Raw genomic sequence first — 19,192 nt, 5'->3', positions numbered from 1 at the left:
CAGTGCCGCGCGTGCACGAGTGTGTGTGTGTCCGGTGCCCAGCTGAAAATGGTGGCCCGAATGGAATGGAATGGACTTTATTTGTCATTGCTACAGTACAGGTACCAAACAACGAAATTTAGGAAGCGGAAAGCCTTAACTTTATCGCACAATAACAAGGATAACAAACGAAACGGACAACATTTACACTAAGATGGAGACAAACTTCAGCGATATGATCTAACAGCCGGTCTTCAGGACGACATACAGACCCGTATGAGCTTACAGGGCTATCCCCTAAGTATGATTTGACAGGCAGCTAAACGAAATGCCTTCCCAACCAGCGAGACCTGGGGGGTGTTCCATCAACGTTGCCAAAGGAAAACCTAGGCCTACTTCGCCAAGTCCCGCGAGACTCTTAAAAATATCCAGGCATATATTGATAGATCTCGCGAGACTTGTCAAAACAAGCCCAGACTTTCCTCCAGCGACGTCGATGGAACACCCCCCTGGTTATAGAAATGACGTTGTTTTATTGATTAAAAAAAAGGGTAAAACTGGAAAGAGAAAATAGAAAACTCACATTAATCCCAATCAATTTAACAAACTTCAGTTAACGTAATGTGGAGTCCGTTCATTGATCGATGCTGTCTGTTCAGTTCCCAGTGAGGCGCCCGTTCAGCGCTGGACCCGTTCAGCGCTGGATTTGACGCATGGCATAGCGCGCATGCGTCAAATCATGTTATATTATTATATATTATATAGCTCCCATCTAATCGTATCGGATGAGAAATAGACATTAAATGGCATATATAGGCCGCTACACAACAGTAATCACCGCGACAAACAGCTATATTAGATTTGTAAAAAAAAAATATGATTTAGATTTTTTTTTATTTTATTATATTTTAATATGATGACCGGAATATATCACGTTTGTCCGGTAAATCGAATTCTTCCCGGACACGATGTCCGACGGCAAATTTTTCTAACGGAAACCCTGGTAGGTGTGTGTGTGTGTGTGTGTGTGTGTGTAACCCTGCTGTGTGTCTATGTAGGAGCAGGACAGGGCAGAGAAGGTGTGTAGGTGTGTGTGTGTGTGTGTGTGTGTGTGTGTGTAACCCTGCTGTGTGTCTATGCAGGAGCAGGACAGGGCAGAGAAGGTGTGTAGGTGTGTAGGTGTGTGTGTGTGTGTGTGTGTAACCCTGCTGTGTGTCTATGTAGGAGCAGGACAGGGCAGAGAAGGTGTGTAGGTGTGTGTGTGTGTGTGTGTGTGTGTGTGTGTGTGTGTGTGTGTGTGTAACCCTGCTGTGTGTCTATGTAGGAGCAGGACAGGGCAGAGAAGGTGTGTAGGTGTGTAGGTGTGTGTGTGTGTGTGTAACCCTGCTGTGTGTCTATGCAGGAGCAGGACAGGGCAGAGAAGGTGTGTGTGTGTGTGTGTGTGTGTGTGTGTGTGTGTGTGTGTGTAACCCTGCTGTGTGTCTATGTAGGAGCAGGACAGGGCAGAGAAGGTGTGTAGGTGTGTAGGTGTGTGTGTGTGTGTGTGTAACCCTGCTGTGTGTCTATGCAGGAGCAGGACAGGGCAGAGAAGGTGTGTAGGTGTGTGTGTGTGTAACCCTGCTGTGTGTCTATGCAGGAGCAGGACAGGGCAGAGAAGGTGTGTGTGTGTGTGTGTGTGTGTGTGTGTAACCCTGCTGTGTGTCTATGTAGGAGCAGGACAGGGCAGAGAAGGTGTGTAGGTGTGTGTGTGTGTGTGTGTGTGTGTGTGTAACCCTGCTGTGTGTCTATGTAGGAGCAGGACAGGGCAGAGAAGGTGTGTAGGTGTGTGTGTGTGTGTGTGTGTGTGTGTGTAACCCTGCTGTGTGTCTATGTAGGAGCAGGACAGGGCAGAGAAGGTGTGTGTGTGTGTGTGTGTGTGTGTGTAACCCTGCTGTGTGTCTATGTAGGAGCAGGACAGGGCAGAGAAGGTGTGTAGGTGTGTGTGTGTGTGTGTGTGTGTGTAACCCTGCTGTGTGTCTATGTAGGAGCAGGACAGGGCAGAGAAGGTGTGTAGGTGTGTGTGTGTGTGTGTGTGTGTGTGACCCTGCTGTGTGTCTATGTAGGAGCAGGACAGGGCAGAGAAGGTGTGTAGGTGTGTGTGTGTGTGTGTGTGTGTGTGTGTAACCCTGCTGTGTGTCTATGTAGGAGCAGGACAGGGCAGAGAAGGTGTGTAGGTGTGTGTGTGTGTGTGTGTGTGTGTGTGTGTGTGACCCTGCTGTGTGTCTATGTAGGAGCAGGACAGGGCAGAGAAGGTGTGTAGGTGTGTGTGTGTGTGTGTGTGTGTGTGTAACCCTGCTGTGTGTCTATGCAGGAGCAGGACAGGGCAGAGAAGGTGTGTAGGTGTGTGTGTGTGTGTGTGTGTGTGTGTAACCCTGCTGTGTGTCTATGTAGGAGCAGGACAGGGCAGAGAAGGTGTGTAGGTGTGTAGGTGTGTGTGTGTGTGTGTGTAACCCTGCTGTGTGTCTATGTAGGAGCAGGACAGGGCAGAGAAGGTGTGTAGGTGTGTGTGTGTGTGTGTGTGTGTAACCCTGCTGTGTGTCTATGTAGGAGCAGGACAGGGCAGAGAAGGTGTGTAGGTGTGTGTGTGTGTGTGTGTGTAACCCTGCTGTGTGTCTATGCAGGAGCAGGACAGGGCAGAGAAGGTGTGTAGGTGTGTGTGTGTGTGTGTGTGTGTAACCCTGCTGTGTGTCTATGTAGGAGCAGGACAGGGCAGAGAAGGTGTGTAGGTGTGTGTGTGTGTGTGTGTGTAACCCTGCTGTGTGTCTATGTAGGAGCAGGACAGGGCAGAGAAGGTGTGTAGGTGTGTGTGTGTGTGTGTGTGTGTGTGTAACCCTGCTGTGTGTCTATGTAGGAGCAGGACAGGGCAGAGAAGGTGTGTAGGTGTGTGTGTGTGTGTGTGTGTGTAACCCTGCTGTGTGTCTATGTAGGAGCAGGACAGGGCAGAGAAGGTGTGTAGGTGTGTGTGTGTGTGTGTGTGTGTGTGTGTGTGTAACCCTGCTGTGTGTCTATGTAGGAGCAGGACAGGGCAGAGAAGGTGTGTAGGTGTGTGTGTATGTGTAACTCTGCTGTGTGTCTATGCAGGAGCAGGACAGGGCAGAGAAGGTGTGTGTGTGTGTGTGTGTGTGTGTGTGTGTGTGTGTGTGTGTAACCCTGCTGTGTGTCTATGCAGGAGCAGGACAGGGCAGAGAAGGTGTGTAGGTGTGTGTGTGTGTGTGTGTGTGTGTGTGTGTAACCCTGCTGTGTGTCTATGCAGGAGCAGGACAGGGCAGAGAAGGTGTGTAGGTGTGTGTGTGTGTGTGTAACCCTGCTGTGTGTCTATGCAGGAGCAGGCGAGGGCAGAGAAGGTGTGTAGGTGTGTGTGTGTGTGTGTAACCCTGCTGTGTGTCTATGCAGGAGCAGGACAGGGCAGAGAAGGTGTGTAGGTGTGTGTGTGTGTGTGTGTAACCCTGCTGTGTGTCTATGCAGGAGCAGGACAGGGCAGAGAAGGTGTGTAGGTGTGTGTGTGTGTGTGTGTGTGTGTGTAACCCTGCTGTGTGTCTATGCAGGAGCAGGACAGGGCAGAGAAGGTGTGTAGGTGTGTGTGTGTGTGTGTGTAACCCTGCTGTGTGTCTATGCAGGAGCAGGACAGGGCAGAGAAGGTGTGTAGGTGTGTGTGTGTGTGTGTGTAACCCTGCTGTGTGTCTATGTAGGAGCAGGACAGGGCAGAGAAGGTGTGTAGGTGTGTAGGTGTGTGTGTGTGTGTGTGTGTGTGTGTGTGTAACCCTGCTGTGTGTCTATGCAGGAGCAGGACAGGGCAGAGAAGGTGTGTAGGTGTGTGTGTGTGTGTGTAACCCTGCTGTGTGTCTATGCAGGAGCAGGCGAGGGCAGAGAAGGTGTGTAGGTGTGTGTGTGTGTGTGTAACCCTGCTGTGTGTCTATGCAGGAGCAGGACAGGGCAGAGAAGGTGTGTAGGTGTGTGTCCACGCTGGAGGAGGTGAGCAGCAGCACCAGGCAGCTCAGAGACCTGCTGGACCAACACAGGACTGGAACACACATGTCACCACACGCAGACATGCACATGAAGGTGGGTGGGTGTGTGGGTGTGGGTGTGTGTGTGTGGGGTGTGGGTGTTCAGTGTGGGGGTGTGTGTGTGGGGGGGGGGGTGTTTGGGTGTGGGTGTGTGTTCAGTGTGTGTGTGTGTGGGGGGGGGGGGGGTGTTTGGGTGGGTGTGGGTACTCAGTGTGTGTGTGTGTGTGTGTGTTCAGTGTGTGTGTGGGTGGGTGGGTGGGTGGGTGTGTGGGTGGGTGTGGGTACTCAGTGTGTGTGTGTGTGTGTGTGTGGGGGGGTGGGTGGGTGGGTGGGTGGGTGTGGGTACTCAGTGTGTGTGTGTGTGTGTGTGCGGGCTCATTGTAATGCCCGGAATGAGACAACATTCCGTGTACAGATACCCCGACCCTGACCCTAGACCTGACCCCGACCCTGACCCTAGACCTGACCCCAACTCTGACCCTAGACCTGACCCCAACTCTGACCCTAGACCTGACCCCAACTCTGACCCTAGACCTGACCCCAACTCTGACCCTAGACCTGACCCCAACTCTGACCCTTGACCTGACCCCAACCCTGACCCTATACCTGACCCCCAGACATCCTTTGGTACCCTAAACATAACCCTGACCCCTAACCCCGATCCTAACCCGAACCCTGACCCTAACCCTGACCCCTAACCCCAGCCACCCTTCTGTACCCTGACCCCTGACCCCCAGACACCCTCTGCTGCCCTGTCCGACCTGAAGGCCCTGTACGAGCGCTGTGATAGGCTGAGGCCCAACCTGTTCCGCCTGGCGAGCGCCCCCGGCACGGACGACGACACGCTGGCCCGGATCCTCCAGGCCAACGACGAGCTCACCCTGGCCGTCAACATCTACAAGACCCTGGCCCTGAACATCCACAAGGAGGAGGCCCTGAACATCCACAAGGAGCAGGCCACCGTGAGGAGAGGAACCAACGGCCTCGCGGGAGGGGAGGACCCCAGGAACAGCGGTACGCAGTGGGGCAGGGGGCTTCTACACACCTCAGAGGGCTTCTAAACACTCTATGAAGCTTCTAAACACTCTATGAAGCTTCTACACACCCTAGGAAGCTTCTACACACCCTAGGAAGCTTCTAAACACTATAGGAAGCTTCTAAACACTCTAGGAAGCTTCTAAACACTATAGGAAGCTTCTAAACACTCTATGAAGCTTCTAAACACCCTAGGAAGCTTCTAAACACTCTAGGAAGCTTCTAAACACTCTAGGAAGCTTCTAAACACTCTAGGAAGCTTCTAAACACTCTATGAAGCTTCTAAACACTATATGAAGCTTCTAAACACCCTAGGAAGCTTCTAAACACTCTAGGAAGCTTCTAAACACTCTAGGAAGCTTCTACACACCTCAGAGGACTTCTACACACCCTAGGAAGCTTCTACACACTCTAGGAAGCTTCTAAACACTCTAGGAAGCTTCTAAACACTCTAGGAAGCTTCTAAACACTATAGGAAGCTTCTAAACACTCTAGGAAGCTTCTAAACACCCTAGGAAGCTTCTAAACACTATAGGAAGCTTCTAAACACTCTAGGAAGCTTCTAAACACCCTAGGAAGCTTCTAAACACTCTAGGAAGCTTCTAAACACTCTAGGAAGCTTCTAAACACTCTATGAAGCTTCTAAACACTCTAGGAAGCTTCTAAACACTCTAGGAAGCTTCTACACACCCTAGGAAGCTTCTAAACACTCTAGGAAGCTTCTAAACACTCTAGGAAGCTTCTAAACACTCTAGGAAGCTTCTAAACACTCTAGGAAGCTTCTTAACACTCTAGGAAGCTTCTAAACACCCTAGGAAGCTTCTAAACATTCTAGGAAGCTTCTAAACATTCTAGGAAGCTTCTAAACACTCTAGGAAGCTTCTAAACACTCTATGAAGCTTCTAAACACTCTATGAAGCTTCTAAACACCATAGGAAGCTTCTAAACACTCTAGGAAGCTTCTTAACACTCTATGAAGCTTCTTAACACTCTATGAAGCTTCTAAACACCCTAGGAAGCTTCTACACACTCTAGGAAGCTTCTAAACACTCTAGGAAGCTTCTTAACACTCTATGAAGCTTCTAAACACTCTAGGAAGCTTCTAGACACCCTAGGAAGCTTCTAAACACTCTAGGAAGCTTCTAAACACTCTAGGAAGCTTCTAAACACTCTAGGAAGCTTCTACACACCCTAGGAAGCTTCTAAACACTCTAGGAAGCTTCTAAACACTCTAGGAAGCTTCTAAACACTCTAGGAAGCTTCTAAACACTCTAGGAAGCGTCTAAACACCCTAGGAAGCTTCTAAACACTCTAGGAAGCTTCTAAACACTCTATGAAGCTTCTAAACACTCTAGGAAGCTTCTAAACACCCTATGAAGCTTCTAAACACTCTATGAAGCTTCTAAACACTCTAGGAAGCTTCTAAACACTATATGAAGCTTCTAAACACTCTAGGAAGCTTCTAAACACTCTAGGAAGCTTCTAAACACTCTATGAAGCTTATGAACACCCTAGGAAGCTTCTAAACACTCTATGAAGCTTCTACACACTCTAGGAAGCTTCTACACACTCTAGGAAGCTTCTAAACACTCTAGGAAGCTTCTAAACACTCTATGAAGCTTCTAAACACTCTATGAAGCTTCTAAACACTCTAGGAAGCTTCTAAACACTATATGAAGCTTCTTAACACTCTATGAAGCTTCTAAACACTCTATGAAGCTTCTTAACACTCTATGAAGCTTCTAAACACTCTAGGAAGCTTCTAAACACTCTAGGAAGCTTCTAAACACTCTAGGAAGCTTCTAAACACTCTATGAAGCTTCTAAACACTCTAGGAAGCTTCTAAACACTCTAGGAAGCTTCTAAACACTCTAGGAAGCTTCTAAACACCCTAGGAAGCTTCTAAACACTCTAGGAAGCTTCTTAACACTCTATGAAGCTTCTAAACACTCTAGGAAGCTTCTAAACACTCTAGGAAGCTTCTTAACACCCTAGGAAGCTTCTAAACACCCTATGAAGCTTCTAAACACTCTAGGAAGCTTCTAAACACTCTAGGAAGCTTCTAAACACTCTAGGAAGCTTCTAAACACTCTATGAAGCTTATAAACACTCTAGGAAGCTTCTACACACTCTAGGAAGCTTCTAAACACTCTAGGAAGCTTCTAAACACTCTGGGAAGCTTCTAAACACTCTAGGAAGCTTCTAAACACTCTATGAAGCTTCTAAACACCCTAGGAAGCTTCTAAACACTCTATGAAGCTTCTAAACACTCTAGGAAGCTTCTAAACACTCTATGAAGCTTCTAAACACTCTAGGAAGCTTCTAAACACTCTATGAAGCTTCTAAACACCCTAGGAAGCTTCTAAACACTCTAGGAAGCTTCTAAACACTCTAGGAAGCTTCTAAACACTCTAGGAAGCTTCTAAACACTCTATGAAGCTTCTAAACACTCTATGAAGCTTCTAAACACTCTAGGAAGCTTCTAAACACTCTAGGAAGCTTCTAAACACTCTATGAAGCTTCTAAACACTCTATGAAGCTTCTAAACACTCTAGGAAGCTTCTAAACACCCTAGGAAGCTTCTACACACCCTATAGGAAGCTTCTAAACACTCTAGGAAGCTTCTAAACACTCTAGGAAGCTTCTAAACACTCTAGGAAGCTTCTAAACACTCTAGGAAGCTTCTTAACACTCTATGAAGCTTCTTAACACCCTAGGAAGCTTCTAAACACTATAGGAAGCTTCTAAACACTCTAGGAAGCTTCTTAACACTCTATGAAGCTTCTTAACACCCTAGGAAGCTTCTAAACACTATAGGAAGCTTCTAAACACTCTATGAAGCTTCTAAACACTCTAGGAAGCTTCTAAACACTCTAGGGAGCTTCTAAACACCCTAGGAAGCTTCTAAACACTCTAGGAAGCTTCTAAACACTCTATGAAGCTTCTAAACACTCTAGGAAGCTTCTAAACACTCTAGGAAGCTTCTAAACACTCTATGAAGCTTCTAAACACCCTAGGAAGCTTCTAAACACTCTATGAAGCTTCTTAACACCCTAGGAAGCTTCTAAACACTCTATAGGAAGCTTCTAAACACTCTAGGAAGCTTCTAAACACTCTATAGGAAGCTTCTAAACACTCTAGGAAGCTTCTAAACACTCTATGAAGCTTCTAAACACTCTAGGAAGCTTCTAAACACCCTAGGAAGCTTCTAAACACTCTATAGGAAGCTTCTAAACACTCTAGGAAGCTTCTAAACACTCTATAGGAAGCTTATAAACACCATAGGAAGCTTCTAAACACTCTAGGAAGCTTCTAAACACCCTAGGAAGCTTCTAAACACTCTAGGAAGCTTCTTAACACCCTAGGAAGCTTCTAAACACTCTAGGAAGCTTCTAAACACTCTAGGAAGCTTCTAAACACTCTAGGAAGCTTCTAAACACTCTAGGAAGCGTCTAAACACTCTAGGAAGCTTCTAAACACTCTAGGAAGCTTCTAAACACTCTATGAAGCTTCTAAACACTCTAGGAAGCTTCTAAACACCCTAGGAAGCTTCTTAACACTCTATGAAGCTTCTTAACACTCTATGAAGCTTCTAAACACTCTATGAAGCTTCTAAACACTCTATGAAGCTTCTTAACACTCTATGAAGCTTCTAAACACTCTATGAAGCTTCTTAACACTCTATGAAGCTTCTAAACACTCTAGGAAGCTTCTTAACACTCTAGGAAGCTTCTAAACACCCTAGGAAGCTTCTAAACACCCTAGGAAGCTTCTAAACACTCTAGGAAGCTTCTAAACACCCTAGGAAGCTTCTTAACACTCTATGAAGCTTCTTAACACTCTATGAAGCTTCTTAACACTCTATGAAGCTTCTAAACACTCTAGGAAGCTTCTTAACACTCTAGGAAGCTTCTAAACACCCTAGGAAGCTTCTTAACACTCTATGAAGCTTCTTAACACTCTATGAAGCTTCTTAACACTCTATGAAGCTTCTAAACACTCTAGGAAGCTTCTTAACACTCTAGGAAGCTTCTAAACACCCTATGAAGCTTCTAAACACTCTAGGAAGCTTCTAAACACCCTAGGAAGCTTCTTAACACTCTATGAAGCTTCTAAACACCCTATGAAGCTTCTTAACACTCTATGAAGCTTCTAAACACTCTAGGAAGCTTCTACACACCCTAGGAAGCTTCTAAACACTCTAGGAAGCTTCTAAACACTATATGAAGCTTCTAAACACTCTAGGAAGCTTCTAAACACCCTAGGAAGCTTCTAAACACTCTATGAAGCTTCTAAACACTCTAGGAATCTTCTAAACACCCTATGAAGCTTCTAAACACTCTAGGAAGCTTCTAAACACTCTAGGAAGCTTCTAAACACTCTAGGAAGCTTCTAAACACCCTATGAAGCTTCTAAACACCCTATGAAGCTTCTAAACACTCTATGAAGCTTCTAAACACCCTAGGAAGCTTCTAAACTCTCTAGGAAGCTTCTAAACACTATAGGAAGCTTCTAAACTCTCTAGGAAGCTTCTAAACACTCTAGGAAGCTTCTAAACACTATAGGAAGCTTCTAAACTCTCTAGGAAGCTTCTAAACACCATATGAAGCTTCTAAACACTCTAGGAAGCTTCTAAACACTCTAGGAAGCTTCTAAACACTCTAGGAAGCTTCTAAACACTCTAGGAAGCTTCTAAACACCCTAGGAAGCTTATAAACAATCTAGGAAGCTTCTAAACACTCTAGGAAGCTTCTACACACTCTAGGAAGCTTATAAACAATCTAGGAAGCTTCTAAACACTCTAGGAAGCTTCTACACACTCTAGGAAGCTTCTAAACACTCTAGGAAGCTTCTACACACTCTAGGAAGCTTCTAAACACCCTAGGAAGCTTCTAAACTCTCTAGGAAGCTTCTAAACACTCTAGGAAGCTTCTAAACACTATAGGAAGCTTCTAAACTCTCTAGGAAGCTTCTAAACACCATATGAAGCTTCTAAACACTCTAGGAAGCTTCTAAACACTCTAGGAAGCTTCTAAACACTCTAGGAAGCTTCTAAACACTCTAGGAAGCTTCTAAACACTCTATGAAGCTTATAAACACCCTAGGAAGCTTCTAAACACTCTATGAAGCTTCTAAACACTCTAGGAAGCTTCTAAACACCCTAGGAAGCTTCTAAACACTCTAGGAAGCTTCTAAACACTCTAGGAAGCTTCTACACACCCTAGGAAGCTTCTAAACACTCTAGGAAGCTTCTAAACACTCTATGAAGCTTCTAAACACTCTAGGAAGCTTCTAAACACTCTAGGAAGCTTCTAAACACTCTAGGAAGCTTCTAAACACTCTAGGAAGCTTCTAAACACTCTAGGAAGCTTCTAAACACCCTAGGAAGCTTCTAAACACTCTAGGAAGCGTCTAAACACCCTAGGAAGCTTCTAAACACTATAGGAAGCTTCTAAACACTCTAGGAAGCTTCTAAACACTCTATGAAGCTTATAAACACCATAGGAAGCTTCTAAACACTCTAGGAAGCTTCTAAACACTCTAGGAAGCTTCTAAACACTCTAGGAAGCGTCTAAACACCCTAGGAAGCTTCTAAACACCCTAGGAAGCTTCTAAACACTCTAGGAAGCTTCTAAACACTCTATGAAGCTTCTAAACACTCTATGAAGCTTCTAAACACTGTAGGAAGCTTCTAAACACTCTAGGAAGCTTCTAAACACTCTAGGAAGCTTCTAAACACTCTATGAAGCTTCTAAACACTATAGGAAGCTTCTAAACACTCTAGGAAGCTTCTAAACACTCTAGGAAGCTTCTAAACACTCTAGGAAGCGTCTAAACACCCTAGGAAGCTTCTAAACACCCTAGGAAGCTTCTAAACACTCTAGGAAGCTTCTAAACACTCTATGAAGCTTCTAAACACTCTATGAAGCTTCTAAACACTGTAGGAAGCTTCTAAACACTCTAGGAAGCTTCTAAACACTCTAGGAAGCTTCTAAACACTCTAGGAAGCTTCTAAACACTCTATGAAGCTTCTAAACACTCTAGGAAGCTTCTAAACACTCTATGAAGCTTCTAAACACTCTAGGAAGCTTCTAAACACTCTAGGAAGCTTCTAAACACTCTAGGAAGCTTCTAAACACTCTAGGAAGCTTCTAAACACCCTAGGAAGCTTCTTAACACTCTAGGAAGCTTCTAAACACTCTATGAAGCTTCTACACACCCTAGGAAGCTTCTAAACACTCTAGGAAGCTTCTAAACACTCTAGGAAGCTTCTAAACACTCTATGAAGCTTCTAAACACTCTATGAAGCTTCTAAACACTCTAGGAAGCTTCTAAACACTCTATGAAGCTTCTAAACACTCTAGGAAGCTTCTACACACTCTAGGAAGCTTCTAAACACTCTATGAAGCTTCTAAACACTCTATGAAGCTTCTAAACACTCTATGAAGCTTCTAAACACTCTAGGAAGCTTCTAAACACTCTAGGAAGCTTCTAAACACTCTATGAAGCTTCTAAACACTCTAGGAAGCTTCTAAACACTCTATGAAGCTTCTAAACACTCTTGGAAGCTTCTAAACACTCTAGGAAGCTTCTAAACACTCTATGAAGCTTCTAAACACCATAGGAAGCTTCTAAACACTCTAGGAAGCTTCTAAACACTCTAGGAAGCTTCTAAACACTCTATGAAGCTTCTAAACACCCTAGGAAGCTTCTAAACACTCTAGGAAGCTTCTAAACACTCTAGGAAGCTTCTAAACACTCTAGGAAGCTTCTAAACACTCTAGGAAGCTTCTAAACACTCTAGGAAGCTTCTAAACACTCTAGGAAGCTTCTAAACACCATAGGAAGCTTCTAAACACTCTAGGAAGCTTCTAAACACTCTATGAAGCTTCTAAACACTCTAGGAAGCTTCTAAACACTCTAGGAAGCTTCTAAACACTCTAAGAAGCTTCTAAACACCCTATAGGAAGCTTCTAAACACTCTAGGAAGCTTCTAAACACCATAGGAAGCTTCTAAACACTCTAGGAAGCTTCTAAACACTCTAGGAAGCTTCTAAACACTCTAGGAAGCTTCTAAACACTCTAGGAAGCTTCTAAACACTATATGAAGCTTCTAAACACCCTAGGAAGCTTCTACACACTATAGGAAGCTTCTAAACACTCTATGAAGCTTCTAAACACTCTAGGAAGCTTCTAAACACTCTAGGAAGCTTCTAAACACTCTAGGAAGCTTCTACACACTATAGGAAGCTTCTAAACACTCTATGAAGCTTCTAAACACTCTAGGAAGCTTCTAAACACTCTAGGAAGCTTCTAAACACTCTAGGAAGCTTCTAAACACTCTAGGAAGCTTCTAAACACTCTAGGAAGCTTCTAAACACTCTATGAAGCTTCTAAACACCCTAGGAAGCTTCTAAACACTCTAGGAAGCTTCTAAACACTCTAGGAAGCTTCTAAACACTCTATGAAGCTTCTAAACACTCTATGAAGCTTCTAAACACCCTAGGAAGCTTCTAAACACTCTAGGAAGCTTCTAAACACTCTAGGAAGCTTCTAAACACCCTATGAAGCTTCTTAACACTCTAGGAAGCTTCTAAACACTCTAGGAAGCTTCTAAACACTCTAGGAAGCTTCTAAACACTCTAGGAAGCTTCTAAACACCCTAGGAAGCTTCTAAACACTCTATGAAGCTTCTAAACACTCTAGGAAGCTTCTACACACTCTATGAAGCTTCTTAACACTCTAGGAAGCTTCTAAACACCTTAGGAAGCTTCTAAACACTCTAGGAAGCTTCTTAACACTCTAGGAAGCTTCTAAACACTCTAGGAAGCTTCTAAACACTCTAGGAAGCTTCTAAACACTCTAGGAAGCTTCTAAACACTCTAGGAAGCTTCTAAACACTCTAGGAAGCTTCTAAACACTATAGGAAGCTTCTAAACACTCTAGGAAGCTTCTAAACACTCTAGGAAGCTTCTAAACACTCTATGAAGCTTCTACACACTCTAGGAAGCTTCTAAACACTCTAGGAAGCTTCTAAACACTATAGGAAGCTTCTAAACACTCTAGGAAGCTTCTAAACACTCTAGGAAGCTTCTAAACACTCTAGGAAGCTTCTAAACACCCTAGGAAGCTTCTAAACACTCTAGGAAGCTTCTTAACACTCTAGGAAGCTTCTAAACACCCTATGAAGCTTCTAAACACTCTAGGAAGCTTCTAAACACTCTAGGAAGCTTCTAAACACTCTATGAAGCTTCTAAACACTCTAGGAAGCTTCTAAACACTCTAGGAAGCTTCTAAACACCCTAGGAAGCTTCTAAACACTCTAGGAAGCTTCTAAACACTCTAGGAAGCTTCTAAACACTCTAGAAAGCTTCTAAACACTCTAGAAAGCTTCTACACACTCTAGGAAGCTTCTAAACACTCTAGGAAGCTTCTAAACACTCTAGAAAGCTTCTAAACACTCTATGAAGCTTCTAAACACTCTAGGAAGCTTCTAAACACTCTAGGAAGCTTCTAAACACTCTAGGAAGCTTCTACACACCTCAGAGGCAGCTTGATGGCAGCTGCTGGATTGAAAAAATCAGGTGTAGTGCTGAGGCACAAATGTGTACATTTCAAGCCTGCAAACTGCGACACTTTAAATGAATGTGCAATAACACTATGTGCAATATGACAACCCTAGTCGTCTTATCTGTACAGTATAGTATAGTGGATAGTGTACATAGCCTTTATTTATGTAAACCAGCTCCTTTCCCTTCTTGTTTTTTTAGTTGTTTTTTTTTCTTTCCTAGCACCAGGGGAGCCACCCCTCCCAAATGTCGTTGTTTGGTACCTGTACTATAGCAATGACAATAAAGACCATTCATTCATTCATTCATTCATTCATTCATTCATTCAGAGGACTTCTAAACTTAGGACTTAGTGTTTAATGCTTATTGTTGTTTTGTGGCATCTCATTTAATTGTCGATTTAATTGTGGTTTTAAGTGCTTTGTTTTGAACATGTTTTATCTTTCAGCCCTCCTCCCCTTTCCCCTTATGAGGCAGGCTGGCATTGTAAATAAGAATTTTGTTCTTAATTGTCTCGCCTGGTAAAATAAAATAAAAATCGAAACACCTCAGAGGACTTCTATCCACCCTAGGGGGCTTCACAGGGGTTGGCAGAGCTCAGCTGGGCTGTACGGTGGTGCCTGCTTAGATACGGCTTAGATACAGCTTTCTCACTTGCACCACGGTTTCTATGAAGCTATGGTGGAGGATTGACCCAGCTCTGTGCTGTATCGTACAGGCATTTTGGGTTCTAGTGTTCTGTACTCTAGTGTTCTGGGTTCTAGGCTCTAGTGTTCTACAGTAGATCCTAATGTTCTACAGTAGGTTCTAGTGTTCTACAGTAGGTTCTAGTGTTCTGGGTTCAAGCAGTCTTGGTTCTAGCGTTTGCAACATGGTTTTTCATTCCCGACGGTTGTTTCTGTCTGTAGTTCCAGAGCCAGACGGTTGTTTGTGTCTGTAGTTCCAGAGCCAGATGGTTGTTTGTGTCTGTAGTTCCAGAGCCCACCAGTCCTGTCAAGAGCTACCACCTCATCGACCTGTCAGCACTGGACTCCCCTCGGACGCACAGACAAGCCGACACACACCCCCCTCCCCCTTGCCTCCCCCAGGATTCCTCCCCCCCTCCCCCCTGCCTCCCCCAGGATTCCTCCCCCCTCTCCTCCCCGCCCTCCCGCCCTCGTCTGGACAGCAACCTCCTCTCCCTCGTGGACCAGGAGCTCACAGCGTTAGGTGTGTACCTCCTCCCTTTTTCTGTCCTTCTGTACATTCTTTTTTTTTTTACCATCTGTTTGTCCGTCCGCCTGTCTTAGTTATTTTCTTAAAAGTACTTAAGTACAAGTTTAAGTACGTTTGTCATCCACTTTGGATAAAAGCATCTGCTTCTGCTAAATGTCCAAAATGTCCCAAAAATCTTCCAATTCATCTAGGATTGGATAAGCCAATTCCCACACAAGGTCTGAAGGGGTCAAGGACGTACTATGAAGAGCTAATCCAGGTACCAGTTCACTTGGATACCGAGTCAAGCATTTGTATCCACATTATGTCCTGTTTTGTTCTTTTTTTTAACACCCCTCCCCCCGTTATTTCAGCTGAGTGAAGGAGACTGTGTGAGGGGGACTGAGGCTGGAGGGAGAGACCATTCTCTATCTGCGGGGGTGTCTGAAGGGAGAGACCATTCTCTATCTGCGGGGGTGTCTGAAGGGAGAGACCATTCTCTATCTGCGGGGGTGTCTGAAGGGAGAGACCATTCTCTATCTGCGGGGGTGTCTGAAGGGAGAGACCATTCTCTAACTGCGGGGGTGTCTGAAGGCAGTGACGTCTCACTGATAGCCCGGAATGGGACAGACTCCTGGTGAGGATGGATGGCTGGATGGATGGATGGATGAGTGGATGGATGGATGGATGGATGGATGGATGGGTGGATGGATGGATGGATGGATGGATGAGTGGATGGGTGGATGGATGGGTGGGTGGATGGATGGGTGGATGGATGGATGGATAAGTGGATGAGTGGATGGATGGATGGATGAGTGGATTGATGGGTGGATGGATGGATGGATGAGTGGATGGGTGGATGGATGGATGGATGGATGGATGAGTGGATGGATGGATGGATGGATGGATGGGTGGATGGATGGGTGGATGGATGGATGGATGGATGAGTGGATGGGTGGATGGATGGATGGATGGATGGATGAGTGGATGGATGGATGGATGAGTGGATGGATGGATGGATGGATGGATGAGTGGATGGATGGATGGATGGATGAATGGATGGGTGGGTGGGTGGATGGATGGATGGATGGATGGATGGGTGGATGGATGGATGGATGGATGAGTGGATGGGTGGATGGATGGGTGGGTGGATGGATGGGTGGATGGATGGATGGATAAGTGGATGAGTGGATGGATGGATGGATGAGTGGATGGATGGATGGATGGATGAGTGGATGGGTGGATGGATGGGTGAGTGGATGGGTGGATGGATGGATGGATAAGTGGATGAGTGGATGGATGGGTGGATGGATGGATGGATGGATGAGTGGATGGATGGATGGATGGGTGGGTGGATGGATGGATGGATGGATGGATGGGTGGATGGATGGATGGATGGATGGATGAGTGGATGGGTGGATGGATGGGTGAGTGGATGGGTGGATGGATGGGTGGGTGGATGGATGGGTGGATGGATGGATGGATAAGTGGATGGATGGATGGATGAGTGGATTGATGGATGGATGGATGGATGGATGGATGGATGAGTGGATGGGTGGATGGATGGATGGATGGATGGATGAGTGGATGGGTGGATGGATGGATGGATGGATGGATGGATGGATGGATGGATGGATGAGTGGATGGATGGATGGGTGGATGGATGGGTGGATGGATGGATGGATGAGTGGATGGGTGGATGGATGGATGGATGGATGGATGGATGAGTGGATGGATGGATGGATGAATGGATGGATGGATGGGTGGATGGATGGATGGATGGATGAGTGGATGGGTGGATGGATGGGTGGGTGGATGGATGGATGGATGGATGAGTGGATGGGTGGATGGATGGATGGATGGATGAGTGGATGGATGGATGGATGGATGGATGGATGGATGGGTGGATGGATGGATGGATGGATGAGTGGATGGGTGGATGGATGGGTGGGTGGATGGATGGATGGATGGATGAGTGGATGGGTGGATGGATGGGTGGGTGGGTGAGATGGTGGATGGGGTGGATGGATGGATGGATGGGGATGGATGGATGAGTGGATGGGGTGGATGGATGGATGGGGTGGATGGTTGGATGGAGAGATGGAGTGGTGGTCATAAGCATGAATAAGATAGTTACCACATCACGTCGACCCACGTAATTTGACTACTCATTACTTCCTTCTTCCTGTCAGGGCATTCCTTCAGAATCAGCCAATCACGAGTCAACAGACGCCGCCGTGGGGATCGCCATGGAAACAGGAGGGCTTGCATCATCAGCCGGCGTCCCTTGCCGACGTCCACGTACCTCTGGACTCCATCAGACCCAGTGAGTCTTTAATGTATTGTTCTTAACACTAGAACAGCCATGGATGGGGTCATTAACACTAGAACAGCCATGGGTGGGGTCATTTAACACTAGAACAGCCATGGGTGGGGTCATTTAACACTAGAACAGCCATGGCTGGGGTCATTAACACTAGAACAGCCATGGGTGGGGTCATTTAACACTAGAACAGCCATGGGTGGGGTCTTTAACACTAGAACAGCCATGAATGGGGTCATTTAACACTAGAACAGCCATGGGTGGGGTCATTTAACACTAGAACAGCCATGGCTGGGGTCATTAACACTAGAACAGCCATGGGTGGGGTCATTAACACTAGAACAGCCATGGGTGGGGTCATTTGACCCTGTGAGTATTTATTTATTTATTTTTTATATATATTAAAAATATAAAATATATATCTTAGAATAGATCAAAATAGATCACATTTCAGGACCCTCCTTTCATGACTTTTCCTAGATATGTGTGTTCTACCACCGAGTATTCTTACATTTTCTAAATCACATCAGGATAAGCTAGTATAAAGCTATTTTGCAGTTTTTCTGTGTAGGAAGCAGGCTAATTTACAAGCTGGCCAACTAGTGGTCGTTGTGTGTAAGTAGCAGCTTCCCATTGTAAAGACCCTCGGGGCGGCTCTTATAGTAGGTATAATAGCTGTTCTAGTGTTAAAGTTTGAAAACAACTTCTTGAAGCAGCCGTACACAAGAGAGGAGTAACATGGTAGGTCATCTTCTCCTGACCTCAGTATCCGACCTTCGCTAGTCGCCTGCTCTCTTTGCTGGGACACCTAGGGTATTCACTTCCTGGTTGTCTCTGATAGGTCGGTTGAAGCCAATCACGGTGTACTACCAGGGCGGCGTCCACGTCTCCCTCCATTTCGCCAGGGACCCCCCCGCTGGGCACCCCGCCATCGCCGTGGTGATCGTCTCCACGGTGAACACCTCGGTGCTTCCTGTCCGAGACGTCCTGTTTCAGGCGGCTGTTCCCAAGGTAACGCATAAGGATGTCCAAATATGGCCAATGGGGGGAGGGCATAGCACACTACTGCGCATACCACATAATCGCAAATCGCATCCTTCCTGTCAGTCTCTACTGTCTCTATCCTCCTCTCTCTCTCTCACCCATCCTTCCTGTCAATCTCTACTGTCTCTATCCTCCTCTCTCTCTCTTTCACCCATCCTTCCTGTCAATCTCTACTGTCTCTATCCTCCTCTCTCTCTCTCTTTCACCCATCCTTCCTGTCAGTCTCTACTGTCTCTATCCTCTTCTCTCACCCATCCTACCCTCTGTGGCTTATCAATGGTATATTTATGTCTTAATCATAATTATAATAATTATTCTTAATTAATTAATGTATAATCAATACTGTATAGTTCATAAATTATGATCAATTATACAGTAAATCAAATGAGTGATTGATGACTTTATCCTCCAGACCATGAAGGTGAGGCTGCAGCCGTCGTCAGGGACGGACCTCCCCCCCTATAGCCCCCTCCTGCCCCCCTCCGCCATCTCTCAGATCCTGACCCTGGCCAATCCCCAGAGAGTGAGTGTGCGGCCTGCGTGTCAATCAAACTGTGCTACCCAGACAGAACACTAGAACCCAGAACACTAGAACACAGAACACTAGAACCCAGAACACTAGAACCCAGAACACTAGAACCCAGAACACTAGAACACAGAACACTAGAACACAGAACACTAGAACCCAGAACACTAGAACCCAGAACACTAGAACCCAGAACACTAGAACCCAGAACACTAGAACCCAGAACACTAGAACCCAGAACACTAGAACCCAGAACACTAGAACCCAGAACACTAGAACCCAGAACACTAGAACCCAGAACACTAGAACCCAGAACACTAGAACCCAGAACACTAGAACCCAGAACACTAGAACCCAGAACACTAGAACACAGAACACTAGAACCCAGAACACTAGTACCCAGAACACTAGAACCCAGAACACTAGAACACAGAACACTAGAACCCAGAACACTAGAACACAGAACACTAGAACA

The 19,192-nt window shown here is 45.6% G+C and overlaps 1 protein-coding gene across 1 annotated transcript in view; it reads left to right on the top strand.

Moving 5' to 3' along the window:
• Positions 1-18,768, top strand: part of LOC308151815 (ADP-ribosylation factor-binding protein GGA2-like) — a gene marked incomplete at both ends in the record, with an annotated part of 32,836 nt that extends 14,068 nt beyond the window's left edge. Inside the window, 5 exon segments of the mRNA XM_080524705.1 lie at positions 3,940-4,080; positions 4,793-5,039; positions 14,603-14,707; positions 17,989-18,158; positions 18,604-18,768. Of these exon segments, the coding sequence (XP_080380831.1) occupies positions 3,940-4,080; positions 4,793-5,039; positions 14,603-14,707; positions 17,989-18,158; positions 18,604-18,768 (828 nt within the window).
• Between the last annotated feature and the right edge of the window lie 424 nt (positions 18,769-19,192).

Source organism: Nansenia antarctica (genome assembly GCF_963989245.1).
Source record: "Nansenia antarctica genome assembly, chromosome: 2".
NCBI lineage: Eukaryota > Metazoa > Chordata > Actinopteri > Argentiniformes > Microstomatidae > Nansenia > Nansenia antarctica.
The sequence above is the reverse complement of the archived record's forward strand: the minus strand, read 5'-3'. Positions and strand labels throughout refer to the sequence as shown.